At 50.6% G+C, this 24,688-nt stretch overlaps 10 protein-coding genes across 10 annotated transcripts; 3 read left to right on the forward strand and 7 right to left on the reverse strand.

The window, feature by feature from the left end:
- Window positions 1-886: 886 nt before the first annotated feature.
- Window positions 887-2,031, reverse strand: T310_3253 (uncharacterized protein; the record flags this gene model as incomplete). Its single annotated transcript, XM_013473868.1, has 8 exons — window positions 887-1,009; window positions 1,085-1,104; window positions 1,174-1,276; window positions 1,346-1,361; window positions 1,427-1,566; window positions 1,631-1,665; window positions 1,778-1,805; window positions 1,990-2,031. 8 exons carry the CDS (start codon window positions 2,029-2,031, stop codon window positions 887-889), a joined length of 507 nt encoding a protein of 168 aa, XP_013329322.1.
- A 460-nt stretch (window positions 2,032-2,491) lies between these two features.
- T310_3254 (Major royal jelly protein) lies at window positions 2,492-3,810 on the reverse strand (the record flags this gene model as incomplete). Its single annotated transcript, XM_013473869.1, has 2 exons — window positions 2,492-3,297; window positions 3,345-3,810. 2 exons carry the CDS (start codon window positions 3,808-3,810, stop codon window positions 2,492-2,494), a joined length of 1,272 nt encoding a protein of 423 aa, XP_013329323.1.
- Window positions 3,811-5,087: 1,277 nt separating this feature from the next.
- Window positions 5,088-6,941, forward strand: T310_3255 (Endopolyphosphatase; the record flags this gene model as incomplete). The annotated part of the gene is made up of 2 exons (XM_013473870.1): window positions 5,088-5,226; window positions 5,275-6,941. 2 exons carry the CDS (start codon window positions 5,088-5,090, stop codon window positions 6,939-6,941), a joined length of 1,806 nt encoding a protein of 601 aa, XP_013329324.1.
- Window positions 6,942-8,591: 1,650 nt separating this feature from the next.
- Window positions 8,592-9,279, forward strand: T310_3256 (uncharacterized protein; the record flags this gene model as incomplete). The annotated part of the gene is made up of 2 exons (XM_013473871.1): window positions 8,592-8,778; window positions 8,828-9,279. 2 exons carry the CDS (start codon window positions 8,592-8,594, stop codon window positions 9,277-9,279), a joined length of 639 nt encoding a protein of 212 aa, XP_013329325.1.
- A 576-nt stretch (window positions 9,280-9,855) lies between these two features.
- On the reverse strand, window positions 9,856-11,383 carry T310_3257 (Acyl-CoA dehydrogenase; the record flags this gene model as incomplete). The annotated part of the gene is made up of 4 exons (XM_013473872.1): window positions 9,856-9,989; window positions 10,050-10,657; window positions 10,732-10,982; window positions 11,051-11,383. 4 exons carry the CDS (start codon window positions 11,381-11,383, stop codon window positions 9,856-9,858), a joined length of 1,326 nt encoding a protein of 441 aa, XP_013329326.1.
- Window positions 11,384-12,731: 1,348 nt separating this feature from the next.
- On the reverse strand, window positions 12,732-15,022 carry T310_3258 (uncharacterized protein; the record flags this gene model as incomplete). Its single annotated transcript, XM_013473873.1, has 4 exons — window positions 12,732-14,368; window positions 14,420-14,695; window positions 14,747-14,863; window positions 14,911-15,022. The coding sequence occupies 4 exons, from the start codon at window positions 15,020-15,022 to the stop codon at window positions 12,732-12,734; spliced, it is 2,142 nt and encodes a 713-aa protein (XP_013329327.1).
- Window positions 15,023-16,492: 1,470 nt separating this feature from the next.
- On the forward strand, window positions 16,493-18,335 carry T310_3259 (Esterase; the record flags this gene model as incomplete). Its single annotated transcript, XM_013473874.1, has 6 exons — window positions 16,493-17,137; window positions 17,193-17,282; window positions 17,370-17,502; window positions 17,559-17,909; window positions 17,966-18,078; window positions 18,141-18,335. The coding sequence occupies 6 exons, from the start codon at window positions 16,493-16,495 to the stop codon at window positions 18,333-18,335; spliced, it is 1,527 nt and encodes a 508-aa protein (XP_013329328.1).
- Window positions 18,336-18,795: 460 nt separating this feature from the next.
- Window positions 18,796-19,454, reverse strand: T310_3260 (Cutinase; the record flags this gene model as incomplete). The annotated part of the gene is made up of 2 exons (XM_013473875.1): window positions 18,796-19,165; window positions 19,222-19,454. The coding sequence occupies 2 exons, from the start codon at window positions 19,452-19,454 to the stop codon at window positions 18,796-18,798; spliced, it is 603 nt and encodes a 200-aa protein (XP_013329329.1).
- A 1,313-nt stretch (window positions 19,455-20,767) lies between these two features.
- On the reverse strand, window positions 20,768-21,804 carry T310_3261 (uncharacterized protein; the record flags this gene model as incomplete). Its single annotated transcript, XM_013473876.1, has 2 exons — window positions 20,768-21,191; window positions 21,704-21,804. 2 exons carry the CDS (start codon window positions 21,802-21,804, stop codon window positions 20,768-20,770), a joined length of 525 nt encoding a protein of 174 aa, XP_013329330.1.
- Window positions 21,805-23,115: 1,311 nt separating this feature from the next.
- On the reverse strand, window positions 23,116-24,595 carry T310_3262 (uncharacterized protein; the record flags this gene model as incomplete). The annotated part of the gene is made up of 6 exons (XM_013473877.1): window positions 23,116-23,388; window positions 23,427-23,517; window positions 23,674-23,732; window positions 23,786-24,066; window positions 24,114-24,313; window positions 24,369-24,595. 6 exons carry the CDS (start codon window positions 24,593-24,595, stop codon window positions 23,116-23,118), a joined length of 1,131 nt encoding a protein of 376 aa, XP_013329331.1.
- Between the last annotated feature and the right edge of the window lie 93 nt (window positions 24,596-24,688).

Consider the following 24,688-nt stretch of genomic DNA (forward strand, 5'->3'; position numbering starts at 1 on the left):
AGACAAATTAATCACAAACGACAACACAAAGAAAAAAGAGCAAAATAAAAAAAAGCAAAAAAAAAAGAAAATAAGGGGTCGTCGTTCCTCCCCGGACTCGAACCGAGAATCTTTCGGTCCCTACCCGTTGGACGGTAGAACACGAATAGAAGCCGAACGCGTTGCCATTACGCCAGAGGAACGGATTTGCTGATGAGTCGGGGCCGTGGAAAAATTTTTCTTCTTCCATGCTTTGGTGAAAGGCGTCTTTCCTGATTGAGTTTAGGTTTCCGGAATTACTCCGTACCGGCTATTTACTTCCTTGGCTGTGCCTCCCCGCTCAGATTCATCTAGGGATGCAGACGGTATTAATTTCAATTTCATGACATGAAAAACAACTTTTTTTTGTGTTTTCAGTAATTACGAAAAAGGATTTTTATTTTCAAAAGAGGAAATCTTCAATATTTAAGCCATGATATCATCATCAGTAGTTGAAAATCGGGAATTTCCTATTTTCATTTTACTTTGCATTACAGTTCCAATGACATTGACTGACATCCAAGCGTCAGCAGAATTAAAATAAAATGTGGATGACAAGAGTTCATTAATTAATAATTAATTAATGTATTACTGAGGATGATTCATACTCGAGTTCACTTTGATGATGATCCTGCCGTTGTTTTCAAGATCAGATAGAAAAAACTGCTTCATTCATTCGATTAATGGATATTCTGAATAAGAGGGGATCTTGGACTGAAAGTTAAACTGCTGCTGTTGTATTTAATACTATTCGTTCTGCATCCACAACAATCCATCCATCCATCCAGCCATCCAGCCACGTATGTACTCCGTATACATACCCCTGCTAGTCTCTCCTACTGAGTGCTATTGAGTGCTAGGCTACTGCTCATCCCTGCACAACCTGTCCAACCCTGTACTCCACGACAAGCGGCTTGCCAGAGACATTGACGAAGCGGCCCTGGGCGACAAAGACGCCGTTTTCGAGGGCTTTGTAGCGGTCGTCGCCGGTCTGGCAGAACGTGAGTAAGGAAGTTTGATCAGATCCCTTCTCTTTTTTTATAGGGTTATACTAGAAGATACCCACCTCGAAGGTGAAATACGTAACTGTCCTCAATCAGTCAGTCAATGATTGAAGTCAGAATATAAACGACAGTGACGATAATCAACACGTACAGACATCACCAAACGGCGTTGTGAGGTCTCCCGCCTTTCCGGCAAAGATGCTCTGCACCTCGGGCGTGAGGTTCACAGTGCCTTTGTAGTTGAGGTAGATCAGCTGGCAAGAAAATACGTATTAGCGAGTTGATCCTTTCGTCGCAGTTTGATAGGTAGGAAGTATACGTACCGCATCATCTTTAGTCCTGTCAACCAAGCAGTCAGCCAGAACCCTCAATTGATACATTATTGTAAATATAGGTATGCATACTTCACCACCCCATGCGCATCCAACCTCATACGCCCATTATCCGGATCAACGTGGATATAATCGTTGCCCGTGCCGACGAACTCGGCGTCCAGAGCGGGCGAAAAGCCTGGTTCGGGGGTGATGGTGCCTCCTGTCATGGGCTGGAAGATGTCATATCGTTAGGACAGACATATTTATGCGAGTAAGGGATGATGATATACGTACCACGACAGTCAGGCTCGTTTTGCGGTGGGCGCTGCCTGTATATCAAGATAGTACAGTTAGAAAGGTGGTCTCTCAAATCAAGTAATATGTTCCCTTCTCTTTCGTGTGTTTGCTTTTGCTGATGTCGTTGATGCATGCACTACATACCAACAGACAGAGGGGGAGCAGCAATAACCTGTATACAGTACAAGTCAGTATCAACAGCTGAAAATAAATTAAAGAGTAAAAAAAAAAGGGTGAATAAGAAAAAAAAACCCAATAAACCACATTAGTCGGCAGGACATCAATTTGTTAATTCGTCGCATCATTGCTCTGTTTCCTGTAGATACAGTCGGTAGAACTGTATGTACAGTACATACCTTGACAGTAAAAGCCGGTTTGACAGACGGAAAGCCCGCCATGTTTGCTTATCAAGTATAACTAAGGATATACGTCGACGGGAGGGAGAGATTTAGGAGAGGAGAATAGGTAGTCTGCGAGCTATCTTCTTCTCTCGGTTAAAAATCAGTCGAGTAAAGTCAAGTCTGCCTGCCTGCCTGCCTGGGATGTCTGGCATTTATCCTCGGGACTGTAGCATAGGTCGTCCGAGAGGGGCAGACGTGAGGGGCAATGATCCCAACAGGCGTCATCCGCCGTCCGTCGTGAGGAGAAGTTGGAAGGAAGCATTAATTAGGTTAAGGCTACCTGCTAGGCTATGGCTAATTCCGACCTCCATGGACAACTACTGGACTGTTCTATGTGCTGGTACGATTTAGGAAAGACGCATCAAATGATTGACATTGATCGCTGATTAATAATGAAGGCCGTCGAAGAATATAGGTCATCCTCAGATGGAGAATATTTGCAGGATTACATGCTCTGTCAGTACAACGTCGTGATCTTGGTCCCCCCGTTCGGCAGCTTCGCCCGCAGAATCGCCCCCGGATACTGCCGCAGATCCGTCCCGTTGTTCCAGATGGGCTGGTACGGCAGCTGATTGATAATCACATACAGATAGCCGTCCTCCGCAATCGACATCCCGTTCGGCCAGATGATGCGAGGATCGCGCAGGAACGGCACATTCCGCCGCCGCACCGGGTCATACGCGTAGATCGCGTTCTGCTCCAGAATCCCCTGGTAGATCAGCCCGTTCGAGTCGCCCTCGAATCCGTTCGCGTTGCCGCCCCGCTGGCCCAGGTTCTTCACGTTGTCGTTGGCCGCCTGCATTGCCGTCGGGCTCGTGTGGTCCAGCAGATACTTGGTCTCGATCGAGTAGAGATAGTCCGACGTCATGGGCGAGAAGTACAGCACCGACCCTGTCGGATCCAGCTGGATGCCATCACACCCCTGCGTGAGGTGCTGGAAATACGGCGTGTCGATCGACTGCTGGTAGAACGGCACGCCCTGATAGCTGGGCACCACCCCGTACACGCCTAGCGTCGAAGGATGGCGGTCCAGATGGCGCCAGGACTCGCCCGTGCCGAGATCTAAGACGATGATCCCGTTGCGACCTTCTGGCGACTCGTCGCTGATATAGACTACTCCTTCACCGCTTTCCGTGATATTCTCACGCAAATCAAACCGAATGTCGTTGACGGACGAGTCGGGGTAGTTGACCGTTGACGGGAAGGTGTATACCCGCATGACCGTGTCATCGTCGAGGTTGATCGCGGCGAGCTTCGTCCCTCCTGCGGTCTGTCAGTCATATGATCCTGTCGGTCTGATCTCAGCGCACCAGGCAAGTCATAGGCCGTCTGGGATTGAACGTTGGGCCGGCCAACGTCCAGCACCCACAACGTCTCTGGGCGGGTGTCGGTGGCAGGCGTGATGTACAAGGCCTGCACGCTGATGAACCCCGTTGAATTGGTCGAGCCGAACAGCGTGTCATCGATAATCTGGGTGATGTCGTCCGGGGGGATGTTCCATTCGGGGCTGGGATAGGGGCGTTCGGCGGTCTTGTTGACCACCTCGCCTAGGGTGTAGGTGTAGTTGCCGGGGTAGTAGGACACGAAGATGCGGCCCTTGCTCGACACGGCGAAGCCAACGGGCCACTGGTCGTAGAAGTAGTGCACCTCCTCGATCGGGGGGCCGTAGGTGCCGTTGTCGACGCGCAGTCGCGTGGCAGAGGAGTCCTGGTAAGTGACCTGGCTGGCGGAGAAGACAGCCAAGGCTGCCACCAGAATATAAGAAAGCAGCTTCATTTCAGTAGATACTGAAGATCCAGGCAGACGTTCAGCTCATTGTGCGAGGCATGTCCGTTGATATCGTGCCGGTGGATGGCAGACAGGCTGCACCTTCCCATCCGGATTAGAAATCAAATATCCCGATGAGGCAGTTGCACTGGACGCGGAACAGCATGCCGAATCAGGCAAGTACGACGGAGTTGAGGATGCACCTTCCTGCGCAACCAGCCTGGGTCAGGACCGTGATTGGTGGACGGTCAGCAGGACGTTGAACGCGACTTCCCCGCACAACAGCAGCAGCGATCGTCGTTGTTCTTGCAAAACGGAGGGATAAAGTAGATGGATGTACCTACTGCCGCATCGGGAGAACTATTACCAGCCCTCAATGCAGATGCCAGAACATCACTGTTCTTGCCCTGTCGCTGTGGATCATCCTGCTTCTCGATTGTCAGGTAGCAGTGGTTCGTCGTCCTCGTGGAAGTCAGCTCCTTCGACAACCATCATATTCTTGGGTGATCGCTGTGCTCGATCAGCATGTGGATGCCTGGATCCCTGAATAAATGTCCATCCCTTTCTTGTATCATTCTTGGTATCATTGGTCTCTTGCAGCATCTGCATATCGACATATTCCGGGAAGTTGTCGTTGACAACTAGAGCTGAGATTTGGAATGCTTAGTCTGCGTGAAACATGACACTCGTCAGGTGACTTTGTTTGACGCATTTGCGTGAGCTGTCACTTGTCTTCCCTGAATGCAACAATTGGTAGTGAATTCGCAGTAATGATAACCCTAGGCAATTTCCATTGATGCTCGTCCATCCCGATTAGATAAGCTCTTCCTGTCATGTCGATCACGTGCCCACTGTCTTTCCCCACCGATCGTCGCGGCCAGCCACCGCCCGGGACTGCTGCACGTGCCAGGGCCGCCCGCCCAGGCTGGTTGGCTTCGCTGCAGTGTCGCGTGCACACGACGTGTGACCGGGGATCCGAATACTGGTATATACAACAGATCGTCGCCCTGTGAATTTTTGCCTCGTCATCCGGTCGTCCTTGAATCCATCCTTCGTGCTGAGGACCTTGCTGCTACAGCGGTTTCAGAAGGCTGGGACTATCTCCCGATTGGTGCGTTGGCGTGTTCCGTGCCTGAACGCCAGCGGACCCGATCGCATGGTGACGTCGATCGCCCGGCCATTCTAGGGCGCCAACACCGCCGATTCTGCCATCACTCTCTTTATATACTGGCCAAACCCGATGGTCCCCGCGTCGTCGAGTTCGAGTCTGACGGAATTCGCCTCTCATGCGGTTCCTACTGTGCCTGCTGGCTGCGGCCGTTGCGGCCTCGCCAGTGACCGTGCAGCAGCCGTTCGGTGAGCAGGTCGAGAAGGGCGACGAGGCTGCTTCGCGCCGGCTGCATGGCCGATTCTTACACATTACAGGTATATTTCTCGGTGATGGTGCTGTAGGACAATGACTGACTGGTCTAGATGTGCACTTGGACAGGTTCTACCAACCAGGTTCCTCTCCGAGCAAGGCCTGCCACCGGGGAAAGGGAAAAGCGGGATACTTGGGAGCCGCCGGCAGCGACTGCGACTCGCCGTATGCGCTGGTCAACGAGACTTTCGACTGGATCGAGAAGAATCTCAAAGACCAGATCGACTTTGTCGTCTGGACCGGCGATTCGGCCCGCCACGACAACGACGAGCGCATCCCGCGGACTGAGAGCCAGATCGAGGAGTTCAACCAGGTCCTCGTCGACAAGTTTGTGGAGGTCTTTAGGGCGAGAAATGACCCGACGGGGAATCTCCTCATCCCCATCGTCCCGACCATCGGCAACAACGACGTTATGCCACACAACATCTTCACCAAAGGGCCGAACGTGTGGACCAAGAAGTTCGCCAAGATGTGGAAGAAGTTCATCCCTGAGGAACAGCGCCATACCTTTGTCGAAGGCGGCTGGTTCTGGAGCGAGGTGATTCCCGACAAGCTGGCCGTCGTCAGCCTGAACACGATGTACTTTTTCGACTCGAACCACGCGGTCGACGGCTGCAAGGCCAAGTCGGAGCCGGGCTATCAGCACATGGAATGGCTGCGCGTGCAGCTGCAGCTGATGCGGGAGCGCGGCATGAAGGCGATCCTGATGGGGCACGTGCCGCCCGCCCGCTCGGGGGACAAGCGCAGCTGGGACGAATCGTGCTGGCAGAAGTACGCGCTGTGGCTGCGGCAGTACCGCGACGTGGTCGTGGGGAGCCTCTACGGGCACATGAACATCGATCACTTTATCCTGCAGGATATGCACGACATAACGATTGCAGATGTGATGGATGAGACGAGCGGTCTACAAGATCCTAGTCACGACGACGACAACGACCTGACGGCGCAATCTCGGACGAGCTACCTGGCCAGTCTCCGGGACGACTGGTCGAGGATGCCATCTCCACCACCCCCTATTCTGGAAGATGGATGGGCAGAAAACAGTCCGATCGATGCCCAGGACAAGAAGAAAAAATTCATGAAGCAAATCGGCGGCCCGTGGGCGGAGCGCTATGCGGTGTCGCTGGTGTCGCCGAGCGTGGTTCCCAACTACTATCCGACGCTGCGCGTGTTCGAGTACAACATCACGGGACTGGAAGATTCGCTCACGTGGGCGCTAGCCCGCAACCGCTCCCAGCCAGATGCGGTCGTGTCGAAGAAAAAGAACAAGTTCAAGATCCCCGAGCCGCCGTCGCCGGCTGCTCCGCCGGGTCCGGCGTACTCGAACCAGCCGCTGACATTGCTGGGCTACACGCAGTACTATGCCAACCTGACGCGGTTGGAAGCGGACAAGAGCAAGCCCGACAATCCGCGAAAGCCCGTTCCCATCGAGTTTGAAGTCGAGTATCACACGCGGGGCGATGACATTTACCGGATGAAGGATCTGACGGTGCGCAGTTTCTTCAAGCTGGCAACGCGGATTGCCAAGAAGGAACCGGACAAAGCAGATCGCCTAGACGGCAGTATCGACACGACGAAGAAGAAAAAGAAGAAGAAGAAGAAGAAGGGTAAGAGTGGCAAGACGCACTATAAAAACAAAGTATGGCATGCATTTCTGAACCGGGCGTTTGTGGGGTTTCTGGATGATGATGACCTTGACGAGATTGCTAGTATTGACTGACTGACTGACTGATTGCATTGCATTGCATCCACCGTCTGATGTAGTATGGCGGTGTTTTGACATTATACCCCGTTGAAGATTGTTTTTCCTGTTTTGATGACTGTTCTATTCTTACTGGCATCGTGCATACAAATATACTCACCATAGAGTACAATAAAATGCATTATCACTATCCTGCGCATCAACAGGAACTCGTCGAGCAGTACTTGGTACCTCTATCAGTGTAGATAGTACATACATATCTAGATGTCTAACCTGCGTACTTAAGAAGTAGAGTCGAGAATGACAATGAATAAGATAGGGATCAGATGACGTATCTATCCACCTATCTACTCTTCAGGCCCTGTACTCTGCGGATTCAAATCCGAACCCGAACAAAACCGGATTCCGCATGGATAAAGATGCAAAATGCTAAATACAAAATGCTAAATACCCAAGAACTGATAAATACCCCGCTCCTGAGTATATGGAGCAGTAAATGGTATAAAGTCACTTATCCAGTAAAATATTGTCTGCACACAGTACATACTTGTAGGGATAATTCAACTGTTATTATCATATGACACACCATATGTATGTCTGTACAGTGCATGTATATGTACAGTACTAGTATATACGCATGCACGTGCATTTCAGAGGGTTATCATTACTAATGACATTGTTGATCATTGCAGTCAGTCAGCGTGGCAGTGTCTGGAATTGTCTACATAGGTACTCAGCTGTACAATATGGCCTGTTAGAAGCATGTCTTCTGTATAGGTGTCTCTGTGCATGTGCATGCTGTACTGTACAGTTCTAAAAATAACCATGATTTTTGTAAAAAACATAGACAGGATTGTGTACTAACTAATGGTGTACTGTGTGTACTCTGGCTGAAAGAGAGTGTGTAAAAGTTTATTTATTTACTCCGTATTTATTATTTATTCATTTAGCTAAAGATACGACTAGCCTAGTATTGAACTCTTCTGTATTACTGTAGTTATGTACTCGACAAATAAAACCCCGCGATAAGCATCCCTCATCATGCATCATCCATCCATCTGCATGCACCCCTCATCGACTAGACACACACAAACTACTACAAAGATAGCAAGGCTCTAGGTAGCCTCTAGAGATAGATACCCTCCCCATGCATACTGCATACTGTATTAGCCACTTACCAGAAATCGCAAATCCTGGCCGATCGTGGTCGACACCGGAAAAAACGTCCGACATGCCTGTTTCGGTTGACGTCACGGATGCGCTACTCCGCCCGATCTGAGACAGATCGACATCGACACCTTCAGCTGCGGAGGACAGGCTACAGCCTACAGTATATTTTTTTTCTGCAGCTGACGCGGTCTGCGCGGTGTCGATCGGGCTGGGGATTAGATGCTTTCTCTTCTTTCTGCTACACGCATTGCATTGCATCGCATCGCATCGCTGTAGCAATAACCCCGCTTATCAATTCCTCCCTCGTTCATCGCCAGTCTCCAGTCGCCTGTTGTTTGTTTTTTGCCATCTGGAGATGTATAGGCATCGCTGATATATCTCATCTCTGTCCATACACTCAGCATTCAGCTTCTCAGCTGGCCGCATGGCTGGCACTCGTCGACACATGTCTCGTATCTGAGTGATTCCCTTCAAGTTTATCTATGTACGCGACCGACCATGCCGTTCAGGCTGCGGAATCCCAATTCCAATCCCAGCGCTGTGCCTCTGCTGGCTTTTGTCATCGCGACGCTCCTCGCCCTGACGCCGATTGTGTGTGAAGCGTGGGAGGCGTACACGTACAGCGGGAGCTTTTTCGATCGTCTTGCTGTGGGTTCGGAAATGGAGAGTGGCGTGGGGATCTCCCGTACGTATGAATATAGAAATATATATTAGGATCATGCTGATTATCGCAGCCAGTCGATTCGAGGTCGGTGACGCGCTTGCACCGGAGGAGACGGGCGTGTTGGCAGCCAGTTTCCGTCCCAGCCAGCCGGGGTATTCGCTTGGAAAAAGAAAAAGAAAAGCCGGACAGTCTCTTATCGAGCCGACTTGGGACAACTCTACCTCCCTACCAGGAAAGCTACCAGCTCAACCGCAGCACGCTCGTGAGAAGACGGGGCAGCAAGTCTGCCAGAGCCACACGACAGGCGGGATTCTCTCACTCTCACTCTCATTCTTGTGTCTCGCGTCAGTCGACATCCTCCCTAGAGGTCTAGATAATGATAATCGAATGCACTTGCACTCGCACGCACACTTCGAGAGCATTCCAGAGACACAGGTCGGCGTAGCGTCAGGACCGACCGATCGACGGGGAAGCTTCCTAGCTATCCTGGTCAGTTTGGTTGTGGGGATTATCTGGTTTTGAGTGCCATTCGATAATGGACGAATGATGATGAATGAGATTTATTTTGCGTTGCATGCGTTGCATCTGCGGACTGGGCTGGACTGTGCTGGACTGGACTGGCCTGGTACAGTACGGTACATATTTATGATGATGGTGGTGGTGATGATGATGATGATGATGATGAAGAATGCGTTGCATGCTCACTGATTTATGATCTGCTTGTATGTACATACTCTGGAATTTTCATTCTCGAGTTTCTGCTGTTAGGTACTGGATGTACTGTACATATTTAATACCCTGCATATCTGTCTGTCATGTCTGTCATGTCATGTTGATATTATGCTAGGTATAGGCACAGGGATAGGCATAGGCATGAGGATAGGGATATTGACGAAAGAAATGACACGAAATTCAAGTTTCACTCTTGATCTGCTCATCAGTAATTAACAATAATTATCATCGTCAGCGGTCCTCATTCCGTCTATTTCGTCAAGTTCTTTCTGTACAGCATTTACTCTGCTCTATTTACTTTATTCAACCGAATTTGATCCTTCATTCGAATACAGTTTCATTGATTGTATATATACTACTGTACAGTCAAATCTTCGCCTTCGCTTCCAACTTCTTCGTCTCGGCCTGGTACTTCTTTACCAGCTGCCGCACCGCCAGGTCGAGCAGGACGTCCTCCGATCCTCCCGGGATACGGGCCCCAGGGACTTCGCGGTAGATTTCTGCATCAATCAGCCGCAGTTCAACAGCAATATACCTATTTGGCAACAAGGCTGGCTTACTCTCTGCTATCTCCCCCTGTCCACCCCGCGTATACCCATTCCCGCCAAACAGCAGCACGGCACACTGCGCGCACTCGCTCAGCACCATCCCCGCCTTGGCCTTGGCCAGGGCCGTCAAACCGCCCAGCTCGCGGTCGGCGTCGTCTTTCGGCATCCGGCTGAGCTGGTACAGGAACTGCTCGATCCAGGCGGAGAGGGCCTCGAGCTCCGCGCCGGCTTTGGCCAGCCGGTGCCGCACGACGGGCTGCTGGATGAGCGGCTGCCCAAACGCTTCTCTGCGCAGACAGTACTCGAAGGCCGTCGACAGGGCGACGCGCGCCTGCCGCGTCACGCCCACCGCGATCGTCAGCCGCTCGTGGTTGAAATTCGTCATGATGTACCGCATCCCGTGGCCCTCGCGGCCGATCAGGTTCTCGACTGGCACGCGGACGTCCTCCAGCGAGATGAATGTCGTGCCGCCGCAGGTCTGTCCCGAGACGGGGATAGGGCGCATCGTCACGCCGGGATGGCCTTTGAGAGGCACGACTAGCAGCGAGAGACCGGCTGGGCCGGGGCCGCCGGTGCGGACGGCCATGGTGGCGTAGTCGGACCAGATGCCGTTTGTGATCCTGCAAACATTTTGTAACAGTCAGTTAGCTATCAATCAGAGTGATCCTACTCGAAGGACTTGCTGGATACATACCACTTCTTCGTCCCGTTGACAACGTAGTACTTCCCGTCCTCCGTCTTGACCGCCGTCGTCGTGATATTGGCCACGTCGCTGCCAGCCTCCGGCTCCGTGATGGCCAGACAGATACGCTTACGACAGGTCAGGAGGTCAGGAAGAAAGCGCTCCTGCAGCTCCTGACTGCCGAACTTGATAATGGGCGGGATACCAAAGGCATGGCCGGCCGTCATGGACATGGCAGGGCCGCTGAGGCCGGAGCGGGACATCTAGAGCATCATCAGCCCCAACATCACACACACGCACGTATATTTTGGTGATGATGATGTTGGCCAACCTCATCGCAATAAATCCCCGTATGCAAATAATCCCACTCGTCGACCTTCACACCTAGAATGTCATGAATGCCCAGCCTCTTCAACCACCGCACCGGCAGCGGCGGCGGCAGATTCGGAATGAGCATGTTATGCGCCGCAAACGTCGCAAAGACGTGCTCGGGGACATGGCCTGCGCGCTCGTACTCGAGGGCGTGCGCGTGCAGGTTCTCCCAGACGAACGCCCGGCAGGCGCGCTGGAAGCGGCGGTGCGAGTCGGTGTAGTACGGCGAGGGGAGACCGCGCAGGTAGGGGGGTTCGGAGAAGGGGAGGGGGTTGGGGGGGTTGGTTGCCATGCTGGCAGTCTAGATAGTAGATTTAATCAACTGCTAGACAGGATGATCAGTAGATCATTGTTATCAGCATAATCTTCAAGAATAATAACAGCGAACAGGCTGATTGAGCTGTATTTATGAGATGAGAGTGCATATACTCCGCATGGAGGAGGTGATGTGGAGATGTCGATCATCTTATCTTTCTGGGGCTCGCACGGACATGTGGAGACGGATATAGCCGAGCCGCGGTTATTCTAGCAGCAGTATGCAAAAGAGAATAAAATATAAATAAACAGCTGAAAAAAAAAGGTTGATTCAAGGATAAATACTATGTATTATACTCTCAGCAGTGTAACATTATTCGCATACATATAACTAGTGTAACTGATGTAGAAGATATTGAGTGATTACTTAATTAATTTATTGATTGATTCGATTTAATCAATACAATATTAATATGAATATTAATACTAGTTCAGTATAGCCGTTAGTTACACAGAGTAAGTGCAGACAACTGTACAGTACCTCATATAAAATACAACCTGACGAAACTTGTATATCTCTTGTAAAAAAAAAAGATCATAAATAAATACCATCGCTGCGCCAGAGTTTACAAGAATAGTGATAATGAACTTTTCATGAATAAAGAAAAAGAGAGAGAGTGGTGCGTATTAATTGTACATGTACTGTACGAACGTAGTTACGTCCTAGTGAATAGAAGAAGGTCCAAATGCTGGAGCCTGTAGCTGAATGAGGAGAGAAAAGAAAAGAAATGAAAACCTGCATCTAACTAAGTAAATGAAGTAAATATGAATAATCATAGAGAGAGCTAGCTAGCCTCAGGAAGAACTTCGTTTTTTAATTTTATTTTTATTTTAAGAGGATTTATTTAGTCATGGCCGTGATTAATACCATCCTTACAGGAAGATAAAAAAAGCATTTTTTTTTAAAAAAAAGCAGAATGAGAAATTCACGTCCAGGATATCATGATATGATGAATGGATGAATGGATGAATGGATTATTTCTCGTAAATGAGAGAGAGCATGAGCATGTCGGAAGTTTCTGTTTGCCTTGAAGATGAAATGAGATAAAATAAATCACACGCATGGATATGGTAGTCAGTAGTCAGAGTCAGCAAGAGCAGCAGAACAGTATGTAATTAGCTAGGTTGATTGTTGCTGTGTCCGTCTTAGGGCTGGCTTTCTCACATGATCTTATCTACAACATCCTCGGTACGTTTCCTACGTAGTAGTCTACTTCCTTCGAAGAATGACTCGAATCAAGTTCAATGCATTCTCTAAGAAAGCGTCTAGTTGATGAACTATGCTTCTAGCTTCTGCAATGTCTATGTCATCCTCGCTCGCTCGGTTAGAACGGCACCCTCGTCCCCTGCCGATACTGCCAAAACCGATCCCTCTGCACCGGCTCAAACGTCTTCATCAGCTTCGACCCCCGTGTCGACTTAACAGACGCTTTCTCGCTGATCGTCCGCTTCTTCAGTTCCAACTGCCCGCTCACGCACGGCTTGTCTCCCCATGCTGCGTCCGCCGCCGCCTCCCAGATGGCCGTCACGTCTACCACCATCGCCGGCTCGTAGTACAGCCGACAGTCGGCCGCCTCGTAGACGAACTGCGCCGGCAGCCCGTCCGCCAGGTGGTCGCGCAGGATGTTGTCGCGCACGTTGATCGACGTGTCGATCGACCGGTTGACCGGCAGCAGGCTCAGCTCTGTCAGCGCCGTGAAGTTGGCCCCCTGCCGTTGCTCTGGCGTCGCTGTATCCAGTGCCAGTGACGCCAGCCACTGGATGTAGTCGAAGGCGAAGTTGTTGGCGCCCTTGACGCCGCCAATGCCCTGGATCGGCCCTGGCACCGGCCGCCCGCCCAGCGCGATGCTCTTGACGCCCGCCTGGATGCGCAGGAACTCGGAGAACAGTGTGCAGGTGGACGCGCAGTAGCCGTCGTACAGCAGGATGATGTCTTCGGCCGCGAACGGCTGCGTGAAGTTGCGCCGGCTGCCGTAGCCGGTGATTTCCATGCCCATGCCGTACGTCGCGTTGACCGTCGTCAGCGGGTCGTTCAGGTCCCAGCGGATGATGCTCGTGAAGTTGTCGCCGTTGTACTCGTGCGGGCCGAACTTGTCTGCCACGGACGCGAAATGCCCGTCCGTCAGGTTCACGTCGTACCGGTAGTTGGGCACCGACTCGTACATGTTGATCAGCTCGTCCGACGCTGTGGCGGGATCAAAGTCGGCCGGGATGGCGCTGGCATACACCTCCGCCATGACGGCCAGCGCCTCCGTGTACCGGAACCGCGTGAAGCCGTCCTGCTCGATCTGCGGGAACAGCTGCCGGAAGGTGTCGTACCCTTGCAGGATGTAGCCGCCGCCGTTGGCCGACAGGTCGACGACCAGCTTCGTCTTGCCCGCCGCTTTGGCGTCGGCCAGGAAGGTCTGCACGACCGCCTGGAATTCCGCCGGCGTCTTGGGCTCGAAGCTCAGCATGCTCAGTACGGCCACGTCCGAGTTGCGCGTCGAATTGAGGAAGTAGCCCGACACGACGTGGTCGGAGCTGATCACGACGGGCGATGGGTATCCCGGGGCCGGGCTGGTGGTGGTGTTGGTCGTCGTCGTGGTCGTCGCAGACGACGTGGCGGGTTTCTTCCCGGTGCAGAACTTCTGGTACATGCTCTCGCCGTCGGTGACGCCGGTGAAATTGCCAATGACCCTGGCGATGGTCGGATACGTGCGCGTCGTGCCGTTCTCGAAGCCGATCTCCGTCTGCGGGCCCGGCCAGATGTAGCCAAAGCGCCCGCTGCCGGCGAAGTAGCCCTCCCAGCCGGCCGGATTGGCGGCTGCAAAGGCCTTGGAGAAGAAGACGGAGTTGTAGCTGGCATCGGGGTCGTTCAGCGCGCCCAGCTGTGCCCAGTCGTTCAAGAAGGACACGGCATCGTGGCCGTTAATCGACGTGACGGGCGAGGGGGTGAAGTTGCCGGGGGCGGCGATGTCGGCTGATCATCAGTCAGCATGAGACTACGACTCGAAAGAAGAGATATGCATACAGTGCACGTAGATCTGGGGAAGACTGGTGCCGTCCAGGCTGACAGACACGAGGCCCACGTTGCGGCTGAAGGTGATGGCCTCGGTCAGCAGATCGGGGAAGAAACGGAAATGCCCGTCGTGAGCGAGGTTAAACGTGCGGAACAGATCGGCCTGGAAGTCGTATTCGCCGGCGTAGGAGTGGTTCTTGACCTTGTCGTATACCTTGGACAGCTCCGCCCAGATGTCTACGGCGGGCTCGAGGTAGGACGACGGGGGATTTTTGAGGTACGACACATCTGAAAAAAATCAGCTGCATGGTCTTTCAGCAGTGAGAGTGAGAGACTGACCAGTCTGCCATTCGACGTAGGGGAAGATGGACTCCAGCAGGGCGAGGGCCTGCGACTGGCCCAAGGGGACGGACTGCAGGCAGTCGTAGGCAAGTTGGCCGTTGACGGTGGGCGTCGCTGATCATGTCAGTCAGTTGAGTCCAAGAAAGCATCGAGAGACTCACCAGCAGGCGTCGTGGCCAACGCGGCAGCTGCACTGCTGCTGACCTGCGCGCAGGCCGTAGAAGCAGCAGCGCCAGCTGCCAAACAGCCCAGGAGAAGCAGTTGCAGGTGCATGGCGAGGGACAAACTGTGTAGGGCAGTGCTATCGAAAGAGGGGCATGGCTGTTATATAGCACGAGATCGAGCTAGCCGATCTAGCTCGTGATAGTCGATTGCAGCGTGACATCGTGGACGGAGGCTGAAGGCAGTTCCTGGCATGATGCACAGAGGTTACACTGATCGGCAGTGTTCGATAGAATCATTTCGATTGAATTAGTGTTGAAGCTATCCCTGCCAAGCTGGAGACTTTGCTGGATCTGGTTAATGCGTGTTTAAGTAGGCGTTTGCACAATCAATTCAGATAAGACGCAAAGAGGAGATAATCGACTGTGGAAGATCTGTGAGACATTACGGAGTACATTGACTTGTCTCAGTGGTACAGCACTGCAAGGAAGCGTATTTCTACGCTGACTTAGGGTTAATAAGAATTCCGTACAGCTAGAATATGACTTCCGGGATTGCAGCTTCGTGTAGATTTTATCTGTCAATTAAAAAAGACAAAAAAAATATTCATGCACATCTAAGCAAGGATCGAGAAGAATATAATAAGTTGGACAGAACAGACAATCAAGGACAATAAACCTGTAGTTGAATCCCCCTAAAAATGAAGAAGAGTAAGTGAGAGCAGGGATAATGATTCAGTAGACATCTAACAAGGGTTAGTCTTCCGTTTATCTATCGTACTCAGTCTTTTACTAACGAATATTGAGTTCATGAGGACAAGAGAGGAATACATAAGTAATCATGACATGTATTTACTCAGACAGACAATTGGAGCATGACTAACACGTAAATGCAAGACCTGCAAAGGAGAAATAGAGATCAAACCTGGTTGCTAGCCCTGTTCTACACAGCCAGGAGGTACGTGAAGCTCAACCGGTTAGGGTTAGAATAGCTGTAGGCTATAATAATATCTCTGGGCTATAAGATCTCTAGGGTTAGCCTGACAAAATGTTTCAAAATTCAATAGAAGAGCCGAGATAAATTACTTAGGGCCCTGGCCAAGAAATTAACTGCGCCGGCGTGGAGGGCGCGGCAAAGCACTCTTCCGCGGTAGACGTTTCTTGGAGACGACATACATTTTTTTATTACTTGATTAAAGAATCAATCTATTGTTCTTACTGATTCAAGGAATCTCCTGGAAAGATATTCCTGCTGGATGGACGGAGTGGTGCATTCTTCTCCACTGCATCGGCATCCAGATCCTGCTGCGATCTCAAATGGGAAATGAAAACAAGAAAAGAAAAGTTTCTCCGGAGTACAAGAAAAGAAGTTTCCAACTTAAGGTTATCTGATGGCGCATTCCACCGATGACGACGATCTGCTGGCCACGCTGCTCTTGGCTTGTATGTCCATCTAATCTCGTCGATCTGCATTCGTCATCCCCCTGACCTCATGCTGGGCATTTATCCAGCTGGTCGCCTCCCCTTTGCTTCCTCCTGTCCATTCGCTCTGTGGTCTCTTGTTCTTCGACCTGTCTGTACCATGCATCTGCTTGTTGTTTTCCTGCTCCTAGCCTGGGTCTCTGCCCAGGGCACGCCCACCCCAACTACCGACTCGTCTGTACCCACTGTCACGCTCAACTACTGCACCGTCGTGCCTGTCGCTGGCAACGAGTCTCTCGGCTACTACAAATATCAGAACATCCGGTATGCTGCGGTCCCTACCAGCGACCTCCGCTGGGCCAAGCCGCAGTGGCCTCCTGTCGAGACGGAGGTCAACAATGGCTCCCTGGCCGATGCAGACGTCGACTGCGCGTCTGAGGAGGACTGTCTCTACCTGGACGTCTGGGCCCCAGCCAACCGCACTGGCAAGACGCTGCCCGTCATGGTGTGGATATACGGCGGCGGATTCACCGGCGGCAGCAAGTCGCAAAATACCCCCGAGGGCCTGTTCAGCCTGTCCACCGACTTCGTCTTCGTCGCCTTCAACTACCGACTCGGAATCACCGGCCTGGCCAACGGGCCTACCGTGCTGCACGAGGGCGCCACCAGCAACACGGCCCTGTGGGACGTCCAGCATGCCTTCCAGTGGACGAGAAAGTACATCGGCGCCTTCGGGGGCGATCCGGAGCAGATCACGGCGGTGGGGTTTTCTGCGGGCGCATCGCAAGTGTTGTTCCAGATGACGGTATGCTGCTCAAGACTCTATCTCCAGTGAATTACTGACTGATGCGTTCGTGCAGCGCTTTGCTGGCCATGCCGAGCAGCTGTTCGCCCGCGCCTATGTCATGTCGCCCGGCTTTGTGCCTGGCGCTGGCCACCACCATGCAGAGGTGAGTTCGACCGGCAATCCTGCAAGCGGCGATTCTCACGGTCTGGTTGTCCGCAGATGTTCTGGCAGAACGTCTCATCGGCTGTAGGCTGCGAGGGCGGACATGTCGACTGCATGCGTAAAGTCGACTTTGCGACGCTCACCAGCGCTGCCAGCGAGGTGCAAGAAACTCACCTACCAGTTCCAGCCTCGCGTCGACGGCGACTTTGTAGCCGACACCTGTAGGTCTCTCCCTCTGTCCGTCCGTCCGTCTGTCTGCCATCCTAACCGCATGCAGACGAAGCCCAGTTCTACCAGAAGCGTTTCAACTTCAGCGGTCCCCTAGTGATCAGCCACGAGCAGCACGAGGCCAACAGCCAGCCGTGGGAAGGCGTCAACACGACCGAAGATGTGGCGACATACTTGCGCATCTTCTTCCCGGCTATCACCGACGATGTCGTCGAAGAGGCCCTGGCGCTGTATCCCGAAGCAGACTATGCGAGCCCAGGCCTGCGTTTTGCGGACATGAAGCAATCGTTTGACCTGACAGCCCATGATCTGGCCGTGACGCAGGCCCTCGAAAACAAGACGTGGAATGCCATGGTGGCGCTGGGTGAAGCCACTCACGGGACGGATCAGAGTTACTATTGTACGAACTACATAATTAAAATTAAAAGGCTGCAGTCTTGCTAACCGTCGATGCAGGGTACAGTACCTACACGCTTTCCTCAGTGAGCAATTCGTCACCTACAGTTGCAAGCAATTCATCTGTCGGCCCTCCAGCCGGTGGAAGCTCGTCCGTCAACTCGACCATCGCCGTATGTCCGCATGTATTTCCTCTTTTTCAGTTTCACTCCCTCTGCTGACCTCGCCGCAACAGATCAAAATGCAGAAATACCTCCTCTCCTTTGTGCTGACAGGCGATCCTAACACCTTGTGGGCTGACGACAAGCCGTACTGGCCGCAGTATGGCAACGCGTCCACGCAGCTGGTCTTCAACTCGTCCTTTTACCTGGCGGAGGATGACCTGGCGAATGCGAAAAGTCTGTTCTGGAACAAGGCGCTCTGGTACTGATTAGATCGGCATTAGTCTGCTGTTTCTGCAATAGCAGGGGTTGGGTATTTCGGAGTTCCGAACAGATTAAACATGAACATCATATCAGTTGCTGCTGCTGAAGATGTTGGATAATAAGCACAGATACAGTATCTATACGGTTCGAAAGGATTGTCTTCTCAAGGCAATATTTCTACGGTCGTCTTACCCTGATATTGTCTCCCGCGGATATCCTTCGGACTGGTCGGAGAGAGATGATGCACTGTGAATATTTATTATAAAAAGGCAATTATATAAACTCTCAATGTAGCACAATAATGTAGATACCAAACCAGTAAATGTTCTCCAGAAAAAAGCCACAATTCAGAACTCCTCAGTACTCAGGAATGTCTCCCTGCATCCTTGACCCGCGGAATACCGGCCACAAACTCCGCCGCCTGCGCCGCCATGCCATTATTTCCATACGTAAAATGCTGCGGCGTCAGGAGCAGCCGTACAAACGGTGCACAAACGCGTCCCAGCTGGCCGCCAGCTGTCCCGGGAACTGCTTGACCAAGCTCGCGGCGGCCTCTGCCTGCTGCTCGCCGACGGCCACGCTGGGCAGCTTCTTGAAGGGGCTCACGATGTCTGACAGGGACGTCGGCATTTTGAAATCGCGCGGCAGCTGTGCGCACAGCGGGTCGAAGATGGTCCCTGTCACGCAGGGCGAGGTGAAGCTCTTGATGCTCGCCGGTAGCGAGATGTTGTCCCAGAGGTGGTTCGGGTCGCCGAAGGTGACGACGCCGGCGACTTGTTTTAGGGCTGAGGACGAGAGCTGTTCGAGGGCTTTGTGCACGACGAGAGCGCCCTGGCTATAGGGTGTGAGTGTCCTTTCTAACATGGAAGTACATGTGTGGACATTACTTACCTCCACCCCGACACCACGACCGCCGACTCCGGGCATTTGGCGACATACGCATCGACCGTCTCTGCAAGCGACTTGGCGCCGTCATTGCTGCCCCATTCAGCCAAATACCCCTCAAGATCAGCCTTGTAAGCAGACGGATCGACGCTTTGAAGAGCTACAGAGGAAATCTTGCTCGAAAGGGCACTGAAGAACTGCGGTCCGACCCAGACGCCGATGTTGCTGGCAATTTGCATACTTGTCAGTTGGACACATTGTTCTGGAATTTGATTATTTGGACAACAGACCCCGAATCAAACGTCCCTCGCGCAAAGATGACAGCAACCGCTTTGCAGTCTGCGTTTCCGTGAATGACATCGAGCATGCCATTCGCCGTGTCGTTGACGCCCTGAGAGACAACAGGCGCCGCGGACACGAGCAGACTGCATCCAGCAAGAAGAGGGAGTGAACTTCATATTGAATCAATTACTATTCTAGAGAAGACTGCGCGGACAGAGCAAAAATCTACGAAGCTGACCTCCTTTTTATACCTTCCCTTAGGTATGTACTTTGTACGCAGCTAAGTAACCTCTGTGTACGCCGTACGATCCTCCCGCATACTTCTGGGGGCCGGCCGTAAATTGCAACTTCAATGTGGCCGTTGACAGCGCTAGTGGACGGTGATCGACAGGCACGAAACTTTGATTGGAAAGAGATAATCAGCTATGTACGAGAGACGATATAGCATGTCTGCCATGTTGCATTCATCGCTGTAGGGGCCAGTTTGTTGATATGTATTACCGTCATTTTATAGAGTCAATTGGGTCATACAAACTGTATATAATGTTTTTTTTTAACAAATAAATAATACAAGAATTAGATAGGTACCCATTCCTTCAATCAAGAAATTCTGTAACCCTTACCTTTGAGTATGGGCAAGTCAGGTTATTTATGGGATTACGGATGAAAGTCTTGACGAGGGACCAGCGAAAAATAAAAAATAAAAATAAAAATAAAAAATAAAAAATAAAAAATAAAAAATAAAAATAAAAATAAAAATAAAAAATAAAAAATAAAAAATAAAAAATAAAAAATAAAAAATAAAAATAAAAATAAAAATAAAAATAAAAATAAAAATAAAAATAAAAATAAAAATAAAAATAAAAAATAAAATAAATAAAAAATAAAAAATAAAAATAAAAAATAAAAATAAAAAATAAAAATAAAAATAAAAATAAAAATAAAAATAAAAATAAAAATAAAAATAAAAATAAAAATAAAAATAAAAATAAAAATAAAAATAAAAATAAAAATAAAAATAAAAATAAAAATAAAAATAAAAATAAAAATAAAAAAATAATATAAAACAAACTCATTTCTGACGTCAAGACAATAGGGATTTTTTTTAAAAAGAAAAGGAAAGAAGTTAAAAAAAATTTCCCATCCTGGATATATGCTGTCTAGCGTTTCCCAACTACCGATCGCAAGTTGATATATACAATCCCACGCGAGGAAAAGAACTAAGTGAAATAATGCCCTGTAGGTATATATACATCTCATCTGTCGCCAGTCAAGTTGAATGTATCTGTTGCGGTCCCGCATCCATCTCGCTAGCCGGTATCTCTCTCGCAGGCAATTCTGCAATATCCGGTGGCCCTTGATGATCCGAGAATGGTAATATCGCAGCACCTTTTGCGCTTGGCGCAGTCGTGGCATCAAGTTCAGGCCCGAAGTCGTCGGCGTGGAGTTCTGGCTTCAACGGAGGCTCGACTGCTGCTGCGCTCTTCGTTTTTCTTCTTTTACGGCGGCGAATTGTAATGGTGATTGCGAGGATAACTAAAGTAACGACAGTGACGGGGACGGCCACAGCAGGAGCGACGATGCGCGCATTTGACTGGGTGTTTGGTACCGGAGATGGAGATGGAGATGGAGATGGAGAAGATGCAGCTGTTTTGTATACAGTGACCACGCTTGCTGCAGTTGTTGCAGCAGCACTTGTTGCAGCAGCAGTTGTTGTCACCGCATGGTATCAAAGAGACGACAGTTGTTCACTCAAAGACGTCTGAGAGGCAGCCAGCGCCGATTCCTGGGCCAGAATCGAATTGATAGACATGAACTTTGTACTGCTATTGACACCGGAGAGCTTGGCGCAGTACTCTATAAATTCCTGGAACAGCGGCAGGGTGAAATTCATGGACGCGGTCGAGTTAGCGCTGTTGGATCCGATGCAATCTGAGCATTCTATTGATTCGGTCAAGAACGCAGAGCCTGGACTGCAGAGTCCCGGAGTTCGACCTTCCTGTTCGGCTTGCAGGGCGGCGTCTTCTATTATGGGAGATTGTCAGACGTAGTGTTCTCCCAAGAGAAGGACAGACTCTTCTTCAAGGGTGGGAAGCATACTGCACGTATCATAGCAAATGCTTGGAATCTGGTTCACGTCATCTCTCCGCTAGAGTCTGGCGACAGACGTCAAGGGAAAAAGCTTGGAAAGATCATGGTGCCGTACCATGGGGATGGCCCTGTGTTTGGAAAAGAAAAGTCCAGGGGAGCAACAATCGTCACTGTCCTATGGGTATATGTACTATTGAAGAACTTTTCAGATGACATGGTCGAGATGCAAGCGAGATTGAAGAGGACCCCACCTTGAGTATGTATTTATCATAAAAAGGCTGAGCGGAAACTTGCAGCTTGGTCCTCGTGATTTGGCAGGTCATTGCTCGAGATAGTTCATCAGGAGACCAATAGGACATGTTATTCCACATTGGGCTGATCTAGTACTGGCCCTGCTGTTGGATGCTGGTCAAGGTGTGTAATAACACCATCTTTCCTGCAGGGTACGTGACTACAGCTGGATGGAGGGAGATTATCTCGCGTTTCTGCCGTCCTTCAAGGTATGCTATGTTACTATGGTAAACCTTCTAAGGAGGTACATCGTATCTAAATTCCATTTTATTTAAATAATGTACTCTGTACGTTTTGTTGCAAATAACACTTCGCTTTTATTTGTGTGTTGATTGGTCCTCTATGCTCACCGTCTGCAGGAAGCTACATTAGTGCAGCTTAGGAGGTGTCGCTGTCAATAGCGGCCTTTTTGTGCAGCTTTTCTTATGATTTAGCTATTTTATTGACTCCCCTAGAGATAGACTTTGCTATACGCCTAGTTACTCCCCTATAAGCTGTTCGATGAGTCGATGGACTTGGTAGCTATCAGCAATCAAGTAGCACAGCTTATCCCAGCAGTCGACAAGATCCCGAGGAATGCCAGCCTGTAGGAGTTACCAAGACGGATGCGGTAGGACAGTTTATGAAAAATATTCACTGGCAATGAACGTTTCCTGGGGATGGAACCTCTACGATCTTTGTACGAAGTATTCTTTATGATGGCCAGCAAGAGTTTCATCTCTAACTTAAGTATGTCACCATGTCCGAAGTATGAAGCATCCCATCTCCATCCGAACATGATAACATACATTATTTAGATAGATGCACTATGACTAGGTGTGAATACTGTACATATGCACAGCACTCATTATCAAACACACAAACAGGCACATCGTCTCAGAGATAGGCAAAATAGCAGGTCAGACAAAAGGCTGCACGGAGAGTTAATCAATCAATCAAAAATCAAAAATGCCCAAGAGACATAAGGAGTAGTCCGATTATTTCAGAGAAACCTACGTGCTGTCAAATTTACGGATTCTCCGACGCCATTATCAGACTACTAGCGGACTGACGAGACTTTCGATCCAAGTAAAGTGTCCACATCAACGTGAGGCCCATCAGCGGCAACGAAATCGCGACATAGATCCAAAACTGGGGAGACAGGACGAGACGCGTGGCTTCCTCCTCCTGCGCAGATGACGGCCCAATAGATTGGATGAGATTGGAGGAGAAGATCGTCTGCCAGTGATCAATTAATTAGCGCGGGCTGCCTGTCCCATATGTTTGCAGACTCACTGCAACTAAGGATGCCGGCAGACAGACTGTCGCAACAATCGATAGGGCCTTGAGCAAGGCTGAATCAGCCTGTCCTGTACCGAGAAGCTTGGTGAGGGTTTCCTGCTGGCCGTTTCCTTGATCGGTGATGTGGAGAAGCGTGGCGAGCGTCTGACTAGATGCTCTGTTCGACGCTTGCAGAAGTTCCTCGTTTCGAAACATCAGGATCTTCGAGAGCTGAGAACGGAGATTAGACTGTGAGGACCATGTCGATGGGCTCAGATCTCACTCACCAGGTTCAGAATGTTCTCCAGACGACGGTCTAGCCTTCGAAGGCTATTGAGATGGCGTGTCATGTCCAGACAATAGACGTCAAGCAGGTTGCTGCATTTAATGCAGTCCAAGGTCAATCTGTTGAGTTCCAGGTGCACGACAAAGTGACTCTGACACCCCTGAGCAATATCGAGGCAAGACTCTAGAGCCGCTTCGGCGCGCTGAATCTTGGTCTGCAACATATGCAAATCCTGCAGATCGACGTACGAGACGCTGTAGCCATGATCGTTCATTCGATCAACAGGAGAGTAGCACGCCTTGTCATTCTGCAATCGTCACCACAAATGCGGCGTACTACTTGTGCAACATCATCACTCACATGCTTCCTCAGCTCCGAACTCAGATATTCAATGTATTCTGCCCAATTGGCGCCCAGCGTCAAGAGGAGCTCCGCGTGTAAGGCCAAGTGACAGCAATCGAGCCGCGACTCAACGATATCCTTGAGGTGTAGCTTCGCGTGATCTGTCAGGTTCAGCAGTATCCAACGCGACGTTCGCAGACCGTTGCGCAGTTGCTGGTACACGCCTGTCTGTCTCAGCGACCACGGGTCACGCAGATTCCGGCCGTGTCTGTCGACGTGGGGAATGTTGTAGCAGATTTCTAGCGGGTTCAGTCGCGTATCTGATGGATAGATATCGCATCCTTACCATGTCGTTCTTTCAGACACTGCTTTCGAACCGCACAAGAACGCCAGCCGTAGAAGACTCGTTCGTCTTCACTGCTTTTCACACCGTAGGCTGCCACAACGTCCAGGAACTCGTCGAACACCGCTGCAGATTTGATGAGCACCTGGAACGCTGCATCGGTGATGCAAAACCGGCCCCAGGAGTATTCTTGCGGGATGAGACTGTCCACACTATCAGCAGGTGTGCACGATGAAACCGCTGGCTGCTGCCACTCACAGTATCGTGTCGGATGATACACATGTGCCGGTCTCATTGAGGTGATCCTCAAGATCTGTGACGCTGACAATCGATTTCACCGAGACACGGGGTTCGTCTATGCTATCTTGACGGTGCAGCGAAAGAGCGAGCGCATCAATGACCTCGCGGGCGAAGAGCTTGCCGCTGACTGCCTGGAAACGGTCATGGATGCCTCGATGAAACCCGCGCGACGTGCTATGAGCCATGGGTTGAAGGAAGTGATTACTGTGAAAACGTTTTTCGTTTCACTCTGGAGCAGTTCTTTTGCTTCAAGTCCTGCTTCTTTTCATAGGTAGATC

The sequence above is a fragment of the Rasamsonia emersonii genome (assembly GCF_000968595.1).
Source record: "Rasamsonia emersonii CBS 393.64 chromosome Unknown ctg1118621760059, whole genome shotgun sequence".
Taxonomy (NCBI): domain Eukaryota; kingdom Fungi; phylum Ascomycota; class Eurotiomycetes; order Eurotiales; family Trichocomaceae; genus Rasamsonia; species Rasamsonia emersonii.